Source organism: Plutella xylostella, chromosome 18 (assembly GCF_932276165.1).
Source record: "Plutella xylostella chromosome 18, ilPluXylo3.1, whole genome shotgun sequence".
Taxonomy (NCBI): domain Eukaryota; kingdom Metazoa; phylum Arthropoda; class Insecta; order Lepidoptera; family Plutellidae; genus Plutella; species Plutella xylostella.
In genome coordinates, this window is record NC_063998.1 from 8,918,915 (window position 1) to 8,933,239 (window position 14,325).

General features: G+C 39.7%; 1 protein-coding gene across 3 annotated transcripts; it reads right to left on the reverse strand.

Annotated features, from left to right (window-relative positions):
* Window positions 1-96: 96 nt before the first annotated feature.
* LOC105396272 lies at window positions 97-12,151 on the reverse strand. Of its 3 annotated transcripts, XM_048627469.1 has the most exons (6): window positions 12,028-12,151; window positions 11,901-11,967; window positions 2,221-2,421; window positions 1,540-1,809; window positions 945-1,055; window positions 97-321 (listed from the first exon to the last, which is right to left on the reverse strand). In XM_048627469.1, the coding sequence occupies exons 2-6, from the start codon at window positions 11,940-11,942 to the stop codon at window positions 259-261; spliced, it is 687 nt and encodes a 228-aa protein (XP_048483426.1). In that variant the 5' UTR covers window positions 11,943-11,967; window positions 12,028-12,151; the 3' UTR covers window positions 97-258. The 3 variants fall into 3 exon arrangements, with proteins under 3 accessions (XP_048483426.1, XP_011566566.3, XP_037969980.2); XM_011568264.3 differs by having other exon boundaries at window positions 11,901-12,142; XM_038114052.2 differs by lacking the exons at window positions 11,901-11,967; window positions 12,028-12,151 and adding an exon at window positions 9,999-10,156.
* Window positions 12,152-14,325: the final 2,174 nt, after the last annotated feature.

Genomic DNA, 14,325 nt, shown 5'->3' on the forward strand with positions numbered 1-14,325 from the left:
GACTTTTTTGTACGACATCGATGCCGGCCAAGCGGGGTGATTTTAACCACCCGCCTGTAAGTGGTGCTTCTTTGTAATACTGACAATTTTTTAATGAATTCTAACACTCAATAATATAGGCGAATGGTTGAAAATAGGCCACCTGGGCTAGATCAACCATATAAGTACCGGCCGGCCGTAACCCATTAGAGGAGAAGGGATAGTGATATTACAGATACTATATCTTTATCTTTAGTAAAGGGTGGTGTGATGGTCTCTTCAGGGCAGCTGCAGCACCATGATATTGAGGGCTTCGTGAGGAGGAGACACCGGGAACACAATCTGAAATTTCGAAAGAATAATATAAGTATTTTTTTTTCAAGTTAAGTGTTTGAAAGAATGTTATTACTGTGACTTCATGTGTGAATTAACTCAATACTCAATCGTTGATTGCATCCATAAGTTTACAGGAGTTCAATACATAAACTGACCCTATAGTAATGAAAAGTTAACGCGAATTTATATGACATAGAGAGTCGCCATCTAGCGGTAAATGTACGAACAAAATTCGAATTTAAAAGTAAATAGTTTAGTAGTAGTTATTCTCACTGCTCGAAGCGGTGAGAATAACTCTCACTACGCTAGCTCCGCCTACTATCTGTGGCGGTTCATAACATACATAACTCGAATAAGACAATAAGGAAAACATCGTGAGGAAACCTGCATATCTAGATTTAGCACATCTAGATAATTGTGAGCCCACCAGTGGACCAGTGTTTTGGGAAATGGTTCAAGCTTAGGAAGGTAGTTTAGACCTTGGGGATATGCACAAAGGTTCCATTCGAGAGAGCCAGGTGCAGGTACTTACACCCCAACAGAGAATGGAGTAGAGTAGGTGATAATTTTCCAATGAATTCTAACACTCGACTTGAAAGGCTAGTAAGTAGTAGTTTTAAATTGTCTACCTGTCCATGTTCATCGCAGTAGGTGGCGTAGGGCACGCGGCGCAGCGTGGTGAGGCCGAGGTTGTTCGCGATGCGGTGCGAGTAGGCCCCCGTCGCGTCCACTTTGAACAGCTGGAATAAGGGAATAAGCACCATGATTATAATGAAACTATTTGTGAATGGTACTTAAAGGTTTCCTTTTTTCCTTCTGATTAGGGTATCAGAAACAAAGAGCTAGGTTGTCAAGGGTGGTCAAAGGGAATTGCTGGCTGAACGTGGATTGGCTATTAAAATTAAGACGGTTTTTTACCATTGGTCCACATCTATCTTTATAAACATTCATACTGAATGAACAATCAGTTCACTTGTAAATATGTTTTTATGATCCTAGCATATAGTATTATGCATAGGCTGGTATACCCTACTTAAGGTGGACCCTAGACCTACAATAACATTGTACGATATATTTATTTTGCAATATCATTGAATAGCTTTTTGAATCCAAATGACGTTTGCGCAATCTTCAATATTAACGACGATCAGATCTAGGGGCCGCCAGGCTAGTTAGAGGTGACCTCCAGGCTACCTAACTATAACTACCTACAACTCAACTAACCTTAAACCCATGCTCCTTCGCCACATCGACGCTCCTCTTCATCAGCTCGTGTCCGTACCGGCAGCCCCTCGCGCTCTCCGCCACCGACACGACGCGGCACTCCAGAATACGGTCCACCCCGTACGTGGTAAACAGGTCGAGCTCGTGCGTCACAGAGTAGAGGATCTTGAAGATCTTGTTGTACTTCTCGTCGCCGGACTGCTGGATGTTCTCGATGGATTTCTCGACGTCTCCTGGTTTGAGGATGCCGTTTAGTGCCACGCCGAGGATCTGGAGGTTGAAGGGTTGTATTGATATTTAATCTGTTGATCAGAATATATGTATACTATATGTTAGGGATAATCAAAAGAAGAGCGACAGATCCGTCGAACTTTATGGATCACCGCTATACAGCGAGTAGGATTGATTAAGAGACTGAGAAGGTCTCCCAGTTTGCTCTGTATAACTACTTGCTGCCAATTTCCTTACACATAAACTGCGGATCGGCGAATTCTAAAAGTCTGCATCTGCTTACATAGCCGGATCCACACCAAAAGCAGTAAGCGACTGTTCACGTACCGATCGCTCGCGCAGCAATATCGTTTACTTACCGCGCGCGATCTGTTTGTCTGGGCTAGATCTGGCTAATCAGGTATTTTTATAAAAATTCCTAGCTACCAGTGAGGTCATTTATATTCTTACCTCATTACCATCAACAGCGGCAACAGACAGCCCGTCGCGGATGGTGTTAGCGCACAGGCGGTCGAGCGCGGCGTGCCCCTGCCCGCGCTCGCACAGCCCCACGGCCGCGTTCAGAGGCTCGTCCGCGAAGAACGACTCGCGCAGGTGTGTGAGCACCGCGCCCGTCATGTCCACGGTTATAGGCACGAAGCGGGCCATTTTCTGAAATATGATTTAAAGTGGTAATTAATACATGACATTGGAGTTGGACCATGAGAGAGACCTAAGACACGATCACCTGCTGACAACAAATCGCGCCTGAAAGGGGACTCGACAGGTGCTCGAATTACGTGTCACTGGACTCACAGGAGTCAACGAATGACGTTATTCTGATTGGCTAATCCTTTGGCGAAATTATTGGCCAAAATGCGCTCTAGTGCCTCGTGTTTGTTATCGACAAGCATAGAAGGATATCAAATGATATAGTTGAAAAAAAAATATAAGAAAATAATCGCCTATCTAAAATCTAAAAGCATTTAGGCACATTCTGTGTGAAAATCAACAAAAGAAATCAAGGAAAAATCATTTTCATCCTCTATATCTAAGCAGGTTGTAGTCTAAACTGTAATCAAGAGTCGCCCAATACGTAATCTGGCTCAGTACACAGTAATGTTACCCTTATTTGACAAAACACAATTAGTCTTACCACAAAAAAAATTGACGTGTGTTGAACACGATTTTAATGAAAACGTTACCACAATAAAGTGTTTATCGCTTGGTTAGAGCAAGACACGACTTAAACATAGACCTAAATTTAGACACCGGAATAAGCTTGTTTGTTGTGTGTCTATTGGGTGAATATTTTAACATCTTTCACAACTTTTATCACCTGCTAGTACGCAATCGGTATGTATGTCGCAGCCGGATCGTTAAATCCGCCCTATTACATTACGGCTGGCCGCATTACGAGACAGGGCCGCTTTGTAATGCGGCGGATCAACGTTTAGCCAGATTGTCCTTTCCATACGTTCTTCAATACGGCGGCCCACGTTTAGCCGCATCGTACTACTACTGAAATTGTATGGTGACCATGTCCATACTAAGAATTACATTACAGCTGAAGGAATTTTGTGCTATCGGTAGTTTAAAAAACATAATAGAGTAAATCTATCTTATTTACTTCCATTAAAATACTGTTCCATAGGTACCTACTACTCGGATTGTAGGATCAACGGAATTATTGTTCTTCATCTTCATCATCATCACTTCTGGACGTAGGCCTCTCCCAAAGCACGTCACTGGATGCGATCTATAGCTTTCCGCATCCAATCATAACCTTTCGCAAGTCGTCATCCGATCTATCCGGAGGGCGTCCCACACTACGTTTGCCTTGACGCGGTCTCTTCAAGATCAAATAATCTTTGCCGACATTCATATTTTTTGACCCAGTAATAATAATAATGTCCTCCTAGCCGAATTTCGACCACGGCGGCCAATCTCAATTGAGATCAGCCATCTACGCAGGAGTAGATTATAGTGCCCAAGTGTGTGCGCAGTACACGGGAGCACTCTCTGTTCCATCACTCTCATAGCCCAATGGGACGGATTGACCGACACGACTGGAGAGAGCTAGGCGCAGGACCGACTGCTTTACATGCCCATCCGACAGCATGGATCGTTACACTGTTTCGGACATCAGGTGATCAGCCTTCTATGTCCTAACCAAACTTAGAACCACAATTTAGAAACACAAATTGATGGTCCCACCCGGGAATCGAACCCGGGACCTCTGGGTCATGAAGCGAAGCTTCTACCACTAGACCACAGAGGCAGTTATACTGTGTGTGCGTGATAACTTTTGTATGTTTTTCGCAGTTCCGCATTGATCGGAATAGAAAATATTTAATTTGACGTCAAAATTGTTCTTGAAGTCACTGTTTACTGACATATTTTATACGATTTCTTCGATTTATCGTATCCAACGCCATTGTTCTTGTTATGTCAAGCAGCGCCAGTGTAAAAATTGAAACTATTTTTTATAAAGCGGCGGCTAATCTCTCGCCGTATTACATAACGGCCAGCTGTATTGAATGACGTATGATGTCGAATACAATCCGGCGCATTTTCATTCAGCCATATTCAATACGGCTAAACGTTGATCCGCCGTATTACAAAGCGGCCCTGTCTTGTAATACGGCTAGCCGTAATGTAATACGGCGGATTATACGATCCGGCTGCGACATGTACAATGTAACGAGATAAAGTCGTGGTTAGCGCGGGAGCTCTACTAAACTTCTCTACCTCATCTGTAATCTACCTCGACTCTATATTATTGCATCAAACGTACTCATATGCCTGATAACTTAACTGGGATTAAGTATAGTTAGGTAGTAGGTACACCGCCCCCAAATTTTCTTTTCTTTTATTTCTTTATGTTTAAGGTTGCCTGTAAGAGATCGCTCTTAGCGATAAGGTCGCCTATTGTTCATTGTTCCTAGTTTATAAGTTCTCTTTGTATGTTTTAATTTGTGGTGTTCAATAAAGATATATTCTATTCTATTCTATAACTGTGTAGCGAGCATAGGATTCGATACTATTTTCGAATCTACACGAAGGGTCGCTTTTACCAAACGCTAAACGTATTTAAATCAAATTTTAAATACATTTTGTACTAACTGACAGACGTATGACAGGCTACTAAATACGTTTAGCGTTTGGTGAAATTCCACCTAACAGAGGTCGGGCAACAGAGTCGTGAGCAAACCGAAACCTCCGTTTACGTTGCGTATTGCTTGCGTATCGTCAAATGTCACTGTCAAAATGTAAGGCAAATTTGTTTGTTCCAAAAGTGGCATTTGTTTTTTCCATGTTAGGTAGAATTTCACCAAACGCTAAACGTATTTAGTAGCCTGTCATACGTCTGTCAGTTAGTACAAAATGTATTTAAAATTTGATTTAAATACGTTTAGCGTTTGGTAAAAGCGACCCTTCGTGTAGATTCGAAAATAGTATCGAATCCTATGCTCGCGCCTCTGATAACTTTCGCTCGTCCGTTTTTCGTAAGCTACAATAATAGTGACCCCTCCAGGTCTCCGAAACTTCGTATTTCGTCAGGCAAGATCAACCCGGGCGGGGGCTCGTCCCGGCGACCTTGGCTGCGGGCCACGGCGGGGGAGGCGCGGGCGCGGGGGGAGGCTTAGGGGCTCGCTCATTAATGTCCCACTGTTTGCCCCTGTCGCTAGGGCAACCATCTTTCATTACAATAAAAAAGCCGTATTTTTTGGGGGAAATTGGGTGACGGGAAAATCGGTACTGAAAACTGTGTGTTGTTTGTCATTTTTTTTGGCTTCGTTGGCACGTTGGAAGCAGGAAAATGCTGATACCTTTAATATTTCAGAAAATTTTATTCATGTGTAAATAATCATTACGAGTTTATGTTTAAATGTTTTCGTAAAGTGTAACAAGCGTAATGTAACATACAATAAAGTGTTTAAAATAAAATAAGTCTAAAATATATTTTGCATCTTATTCAATTATTATAAATACGAAATTTACTAATAGAAATCAAATCGGAAAGCTACATAGTACTCTTATTTCAAGGTGATAACCCATTTTCAGCTAACAATACATAGTCATGTCTTTGTTGTATGTCCGGGTGGCATTTATCACAATAGTCACCCTTTTCGGCTTACAATAACTTTTTCTAACTTCCTGATATACATAGAGATATCTTAAGATATATTATAGCCTCAGGGTTCACACCCTTACCCTTGACCCGCACGGATCATTGATCGGCACAAAATTCCTTTTTATTAAATGTCTTTCGCCTTCAGATACCGTTCCGTAGGTTAACCATGAGTCGATACAAAACTTCGGGATGTGAGTTTTTCATCGTAAAATTAAATGATTTTATATGATTTTTAGGCAGTAAGACTCCTTATGACTCTTTATGACTTACAAAATGTATTCAGAATTTACATAATTGATATTTCAAAGTTAGTAAATTTAAACAACTGTTTTTATCAGAAATTGTACCGCACTGTTTTGGATACATGTCGGCAAACATAATAAATATTAAATGTATTATCGATATACCAAATAAATATCAATGTATAAAAAATACACACAGGTATGTCATCAAACTTATAATTTTCTTTCGAGATACTCATATACAAGTATTAATTCCTTATAAATACCTAGATTTCTTTCTGTAACATTAGTTGATGAAACATCATGCTATCAAATCGCACACAATGTATTGTCACCCTACAATCAGTCCGTGATAGATCGCTGAGAACCTTTCATGGAGCTTTGGCGCGGCCATCGCTTTATTCCTCCCCTATTAAATATATTGCTCCGACCTTCGAATCCGCTTTTCTTTTTTGTGTAAATCTGTCTGTTTTTTTATCAGGTGCTAAGTAATTGATGTAATTGAAGTGCCTAAAGTCGTGTTGGTTACAACTTCCAATGGATGGGTTTTCAAAAAGAGAGTGATCGAGCTTGTACAGATCTCATGTACTTAGATAAGTACATTTTTTCTTACAAAAAATATGGACTGTGTGTGCTCCAATCCATTTACATTAAAAAAACATTTATCTAGTAGAAAAAATCTAAAAAGTGCTCAATGTTCATCTGCCTACCCCGTAAGATACTACAAGAGTTACACAGCAGTACTTCAAGTTGTACCTACACAGAGTCTGCCTAACGAACCGGCTCCAGTTTTCGAGATAATTAATTAGTTTTGAAGACGGCTCGTTGCCTTGAGGACGTCTAGAACCATTGAGTACATAAGTAGAGTTAGATATTGGATATGGCAATGATGTTACATGGAGGTGGCCTACAAATAGGGTTATGTCTAGCTGTAGACGACTATCTACTGGCTATTGATTAAATATTTGCTTTAGGCAACCAGTAAAAAGCTGAGCGAAAGAGTTTGGAAAGTCATAGATTGGTAAAAAAAATACGAATAGACAATGCCTTCAAATACCGTATTTTGTTGATGGAAGGATAGTTCAAGGTTGGTGTGGCAGCTCTAAGCATTAATTTTAAATAGATTGAGTAACAATGATAACAAACTGTCCGAGGTTACGAAACATGCTACGAGTTTTCGTAGTATAGCTGCTACAAATTTCGTAGCAGCGTCAAGTGCTACGAATTTCGTAGCAGCGTCAAGGGCTACGAATGTCGTAGCAATTTTAAACTTGAAATTAATTTTTTTCTAGTTTAAGTTTATTATACAGGGTGTTAAAAAAAAATCATTTTCCATAGAAACTTAGTTGGTCACGTGACGTTTACTATGGAGAATGTTTTTTTTTTGCGAATTTAGAAAATCTGATTTCGGATTCGGGCTTAGACATAACATGCTGCACATGCTGGTTTCGGCTTAGTATACCCTTATTGCAACACCCTGTAGGTATATATTATGATATTTTTTTTCCACTACTATTTATTTTTTACTCAATAATTCGTTTTCTCGTCACAAAAATGCCATATCAATCGTTTCCAAGGCCCGTCCACGGGCAAAGAGCTTTGTCGTGAGAGAGGAATGTGCGCCTCTCAATACTGCCTGTCTAGCTCTACCTATGTACCTATTATGGAGGCTATTACCAACTTTATCGGAGCATTTTTTCAGCAAATAGTCCATTGAATTGATGCGTTCAGTGCTGTTAGGATGAAGGTCAAGATGAGATTAATTGCTGGTTTTATTGTGATGTCTTTCTATGGATGGATATCAGTACAGTAAGGGCGCCTTCAAATTAGTCGCTAAGTGTCGCGCGACTGCAGCGCTGCTGCAGCGCTGCAGTCGCGCTGCTGTCAAAATCCATATAAATTTTGTAATTTAAAAGATGCGCGACTGCAGCGCTGCCACAGCGCTGCAGTCGCGCGTTAATAATTTATATGGAATTTAGACAGCAGCGCGGCTGCAGCGCTGCAGCAGCGCTGCAGTCGCGCGACACTTAGCGACTAATTTGAAGGCGCCCTAAGGGGCACAGAAACCTGACTCCCCTCAGAAGCATTATTACTATGAGAGGGGGGTCAGGTTTTTCTGCACCTGACCGTACCTGCGTATACTGTACGTAGGTTCTGCCATGATAGGTATGTACAGATACTCTGCTGTACCGTGTTAGTGTTGGTTTTAGTAACAGAATTTTCTAAGTGGATTGATGAACATGAACAGTGCCTATGTTTTTAATACAAGATACCTGCTCTGTGAGCTTATACATAATAAGTATTTTAAATATTTTAGGAGATATAAATATTTGGTAGATACAAAAATATATTATCTGGGTATAGAATTATAATAGGTTGTCTGGTAGAGATTGCTCTAAGCAATAAGACCGCCTTTTTTGTACTATTTTATATATAAGATGTGAAATTGTAATGTTTTCTTTAATGGTGTAAAATAAAGAGTATTCTATTCTATTCTATTATGCATTAACAAAAAAAAATGAAAACCATAGTGTACCGCACATGAATCAAGAAAATCAACAGGTTTAGCTTCGCCGACCGAAGCTGTACATAAAACATCCATTACATTTTATTTCATCAGTAAAACAACCTATAAAATGTTTCGAACATTCAATCGTTTTTATACCCAACAATACCTCTTCTCGTTACTAACATTTTTCTATGACACAAAGTTGACAAAGTCCTAATTAGTATGGTCTACCACGGAAACGTTTTTATTATAAATAGGAATATATATTTTTTTGTATTTGCATTGATTAAAAACTGCATGACATCAATTAAGAAAGGTTAAATTCCAGAGTGCATATAGTTTAGGTGACCGTTTATTGAGATTCGAGACCGTACTAAGAGCTTAAGGCACATAGTGTACATGTAGGTACATACTAGTTATATGCTAGTGAGTAATGTATGCGTACGACTACATTACAGAAAGCCCCATGTGTGGATGCGGGCTTAATGTTATTGCGTACATAAATGACCTACAAGGCTACAAGGTCTATAGATAAATAATAGGTACTTAAGTTAATAGGTATGTAGAATTGTAGATAGACCAAGATATTTACATTGATTTCTCAAATTAAAGTTATTGAGTTACTTACTTTATGCTACCGTGAATTTAATATTTCATTTATGTAGGTACCAAGCAGGTTCTAAGTCACTGAAATTTATTATAAAGCCAATTTATCTAAGGCCGTATATTAAACTTTGATCGAGTAAAATGTACTTATTAATTTACTACTTAATTAATAAAGCAATAAAGGTGAAACTAAAATTAATGATCACGTACATTTCTCTCAACGACACACAAGAAGGGAAAAATATGAAGGAGGATGGTTTATTCCTTTCAAACACGCATTGAAATATTACCTACTGGTAACCCACTTCCGCCTTTATGACTGAGGAAATAAAGATCAGTTTATGGATGTGAGTAGACGAGGTTGCAAGCTTCATAAATTTACTACTTACTGCTGATAGTAAAGTTATGACTTTCTAGTGTTGTGAACCATTTATGTTTGTACCACACTTCAACTACTTAGGAATTCAAACAAAAAAATTATTAAAAGAAGCTTCGAAATCACTGTTAAAATAATTAACCTTAACAAGCACCGTATACAAAGTCTACACAGTTCATCTCAGTAAAACAAAAAGCTACACAGAACTATCATCCCATTTCACTCTCCCGCACAAAAAAAAACAAAATCGTGACAAAAGACAGTTGAAAATTGAAACGCGCGAAGTGAAACCAGTCAGTAGTTCGAAAATTGAATTTCGGCAGTGAGTGTGTGGTTTATAAGGTTTGTTATGGTGTGAGGAGGTTGTGTAGGACTCACCTCGACGGCTGCTCGGCGCGGGGGCGGGCGGGACACTGGCTGTGATAAGGCGGGCGCCCCGGGCCGACTCGTTTCGATTTGAGAGACGTTTATAGACAATGTAGAGCGGGTAGGAGAGAATTTTGCGCGCGCTTTCGTCGAGCTTAACTTTTCATGTTGAGATTTTGTAGGTTAGTTTTAACGGAATTACCAATCAACTTTACTATACTTAATACAAAATAGATAGCTGTTATTATTGTAACGTAGGTACGTACATTGTATCTGTGTCTGGTTATGGTAGGTATGTTGTTGTCTTCAAAACGGATACAACAAACCGAATGATATTAGGTACTTACAACGTTTCTTAAAGAGTCCAAACATTTATAAAAACAACTTGTAGTAGGTACCTACATAGAGGTGTGTAATTTTTACTCCGGTTAGACGTTTCCAGTTCGGTTCGGTTCTCCCGGTGTAAACGCGGCTCGTGAGACATAGCTATAGCTCGAGCTCGGAGTTCGGACCTCATAAATGAGATAGGATCGCGGAGCCGCCTGTCGCACGAATTTACACTCGCTTTTGTTTACTCCGACCAAATTACTCTTAGGCCTCTTTAGCTAATTACTCTGAATACTTCCCCCCAAATTAATTTATGTAAGGATGGAGGTGTTAAGTATTAGGTATATTATTGTAGTAATCATCAGAAGGATAAAACTTGAAGTGGATGGAAACCTAAAGAAAGCGTTTATCGTAACTAAATACAGTCCAACTTAAATAGTCTTCGGGGGCATACTCTATTTGATTACAAACAATCAATAAAAACTTACATCATTTTTATTGTAAAAATTGATTTGCTGACCTTACAATAACACAAGTCAGGTTGCTATTGTTGTGAAATACAAAACCTCATGAAATTCTTATTTCATTTTATTATACTTAGAGCGTGGTGGACTAGACCTAAACCTTCCTTCATTGGAAGGAGACCCGTGCCCCAGCAGTGGGGACGTAATGGCGTGATGATGATGATATACTTACCTACTCCTTATTTAATGTTATAAATATCATTGATTTCAGAAACTACGCACAACTGTAAAATACTCGTAGCGTGCTACGAACTGCGTAGCGGGCTACGCCGCTACGATAATCGCCAGATTGCGCCCGAAACCTAGCCATCACAATTACACTTTCTCTGGCATTATAGGCGAACAAGATCTTTCAAGAATAGAGATGAGTATGCAGAGCTGACCGCCAACCTCCAATAGTGGAGAGGCACTTGAAGAAGAAGAAGACTGACACCGTATACTCACAAGCAATAAAGAACAAAATATTTTTTTAGAATCATTTAGTTTCTAATACTGCAGACGGCGTCATTAAGCTAGCCTTTTCCGTTTAATGTAGCATCACATTTAGGCAAACGTAGCATGGGACGTCCTCTGGATTGAGACAGGTGGCCGGTAATGGAAGGATTTACGAGGCCGAGAAAGGAGCGCGACGGTGTTAGAAGTTTTGTATTTAGTAGTGCTCGATTATTGACTGAAGATGATATTGATTGTCGATTGAGAGTTGATTGTATTGAGAGCGGTGGTAGCTCAGTCGGGTAAGCGCCCGCTTCTCACGCAAGAGATGCGGGTTCGAATCCCGGCGCTGTACCAATGAGTTCTTTGAATTTAAGTACAATGTATACCATCGCTCCTACGGTGAAGGAAATCATCGTGAGGAAACCTGCATATCTAGATTTAGCACATCTATATATATGAACCCACTAACCCGCAGTGGACCAGCGTGGTCTGCGTGGTGGCAAATGGTCCAAGCTTAGGAAGGCAGTTTAGACCTTGGGGACATGCACAAAGGTTCCACTCGAGAGAGCCAGGTGCAGGTACTTACACCCTCACAGATAATAGAGTAGAATAGATACAAATAACTTACCATACAAGCGAAAGTCCGCCTCGTTAGATAGTGGATAGTCATCGGTCTATACTTGTGGAATATACACCTCGAAGTCAACTTGATAATATCTCTCTGCCGCTGGCTTATTTCTTATTGTATTCCGTCATTCAATCAATATTATAATTTAACACAAAATGCCAGCCTTTTAGCTCATGCATAATTACGTATATTAGATAAATAAATGATAAACTTTGATCCAACTTCGGTCCGACCACGCAGAATAATATAATGTACCATAGACTAATATTAATGTGAGATTAATGTACTCTGCTGGTACTCTGTACTCTGTGCGATCACGACCAACGACCACGACCATCTTGATCAACCTCTTAAGCTGCGTACACACCGGCCCAACGAAGGCCAACGAACGGGTTTCGTTGGCCTTCGTTGGTGCAATCTGGACGGATTAGCGAATGCCAACGATCGCTCGTTGGCGTGTGCCGGCGATCCGAAGCGTGGCGGCAACATCAAAGAATTTGGACGGTCGCCGAAGGCCAACGAACGAACGCAAAATTGAAGCAAGAGTGCGTAGCGTGTAGACGTCCAATTTGATAATTACTTGGATATTTACCGCCATTTAGATCATGCAGAAAAACAAAGAATGGAGTAACTACGACATGTTTTCAATTATAATGATGTTGTCGTCGTCCATGATTAAATTGCGAATGAAAGAGAAAAGATCCGGAATCAAGTGCCAACGAACGTTCGTTCGAGCACTAATTGTATTTGGACGTATTAACGAACACCAACGAGCATGCGGAGGCCAACGCTAGCGGACGATAAATATCCTTCGTTGACCCGGTCTGTACGCAGCTTTATCAACCTTGATATATTTCATAGATAAAACGAGTTGGTTTTCACGAAGAGAAACAAACCTCATTATATTACATAATACTTATTCTAAAGGACCGACAAGACAAAGAGGCCTACAGTGAAACTATAAAGTCCTGAAATTAATGTTTGAGGAACTAAAATTTTCAGGAGCCTGGCACCATTAGAAAAGAAACATAAAAGTCATAACAATTGTTTATGTCAATAGGCGGTTGGCTGTTTTTTTGAATTTTCTTATTAATTATAAGGATAATCTAGATAAAAGCAACAATTTACGCTTGGTTGCAATTAGGAAGATGAAGAAAAATATTCGTAGTCAAGCTAGTGAAGTTATTTATCGAGTTTTAATACAATGTTTAGCGGAACATCAAGCTGGACACATTTTGTCGAATTTGGAGGATGTTTACGCTCGTACAGCGTCTATGACGGGTATGTAGCATTGTACAAATTGTAATAACTCATTTTTTATTAGTACCAAAGCTTCATTTATCGATAAACCTAGGTTTAGAGCCCAAGTCGAACATTGTTTACATACCACTGATTGTAGGTTTCATCTGGTTTCAGTTGAGTCAAACCTTAACATTTTGATACTTGAAGATACATGTTTGTTTACTTACTAAATTCACATTGTGTGAAATTGGGGGGCATTGTGTAACTCAAAAAGATTTTTTTATTTTATTTTATAGTTATATCGGACCAGCGTGCCAAAGAGGGCAAAATATGGAATATTTCTAACTCCTGGAAGAAACAGAACTGGCCGTCCAAAAAGAGAAATTGATGTCTTTACTATGTGTGCCCTTCGTCAACAGATCCAGTTTTTTTATACAGTTGTAATAACGTTATCTAAATAAATATTTATTGGCTTCACTATTAGCCTTCATATTTACACCTTCTAGCTTGTATAAGAGCTTTTTTGTGGATGGTAAGTTGTTTTTAAAATACATAAATAGGTAGGAAGTTAAAAGGCAAAATTTCAAGTATCAAAGTCAGTTATGTTTCGCTATATAGGGTTGCTACTTGAAAGATAGCAGTGCCCTCATTTAATTTCAGGACTTTATAGTTTCACTGTATGCAGTCTGGACCTTCTCGTTAAAGAAGTACCTAAATACTTACTTATTATGTTCCTTGGTCTCCACTCTGGACGCACAGTCCCACAGGCACTTATTACTTCCATGCCCACAGGTAGTAGTCCGTAGGTAGTCCAGGCAACACAAAGTAGAGCAGATTGACTGTAGGCTAAAATAGTATAATGGTATCCTGCTAAAATTCGTACCTTCTTGCGCCACGATGTTCTATGAAAATGTAAGTAGGCATTTCTGAGGGAAACAATTCTCACTAGTGTGAGTTCTATGAACGTATCAGCTAGATACTCTTAAAATAGTAGTACCTACTTAGGTACTTGCTGCAATCCTAATAAATCTTCAACAGTTGTAATTCGATCCGTTCGTATTCGTTAGAGGGTAGTTTGTTAATCCGGCGTCTATGTGCCTCTGTCACGAAGAACATTACTACATACTCCAAAGTTTGTTATCATAGGGTAGAATGTTATCAGGGAACATGCGGTGGCCAGAAT

Coding starts and splice junctions, on each gene's coding strand:
- LOC105396272 (XM_048627469.1), bottom strand. CDS start 11,942: ATGACTATCCACTATCTAACGAGGCGGACTTTCGCTTGTATG. Junction 2,422..11,900: donor GGCGGACTTTCGCTTGTATG/GTAAGTTATTTG, acceptor ATCATATTTCAG/AAAATGGCCCGCTTCGTGCC. Junction 1,810..2,220: donor CCGCTGTTGATGGTAATGAG/GTAAGAATATAA, acceptor TTCAACCTCCAG/ATCCTCGGCGTGGCACTAAA.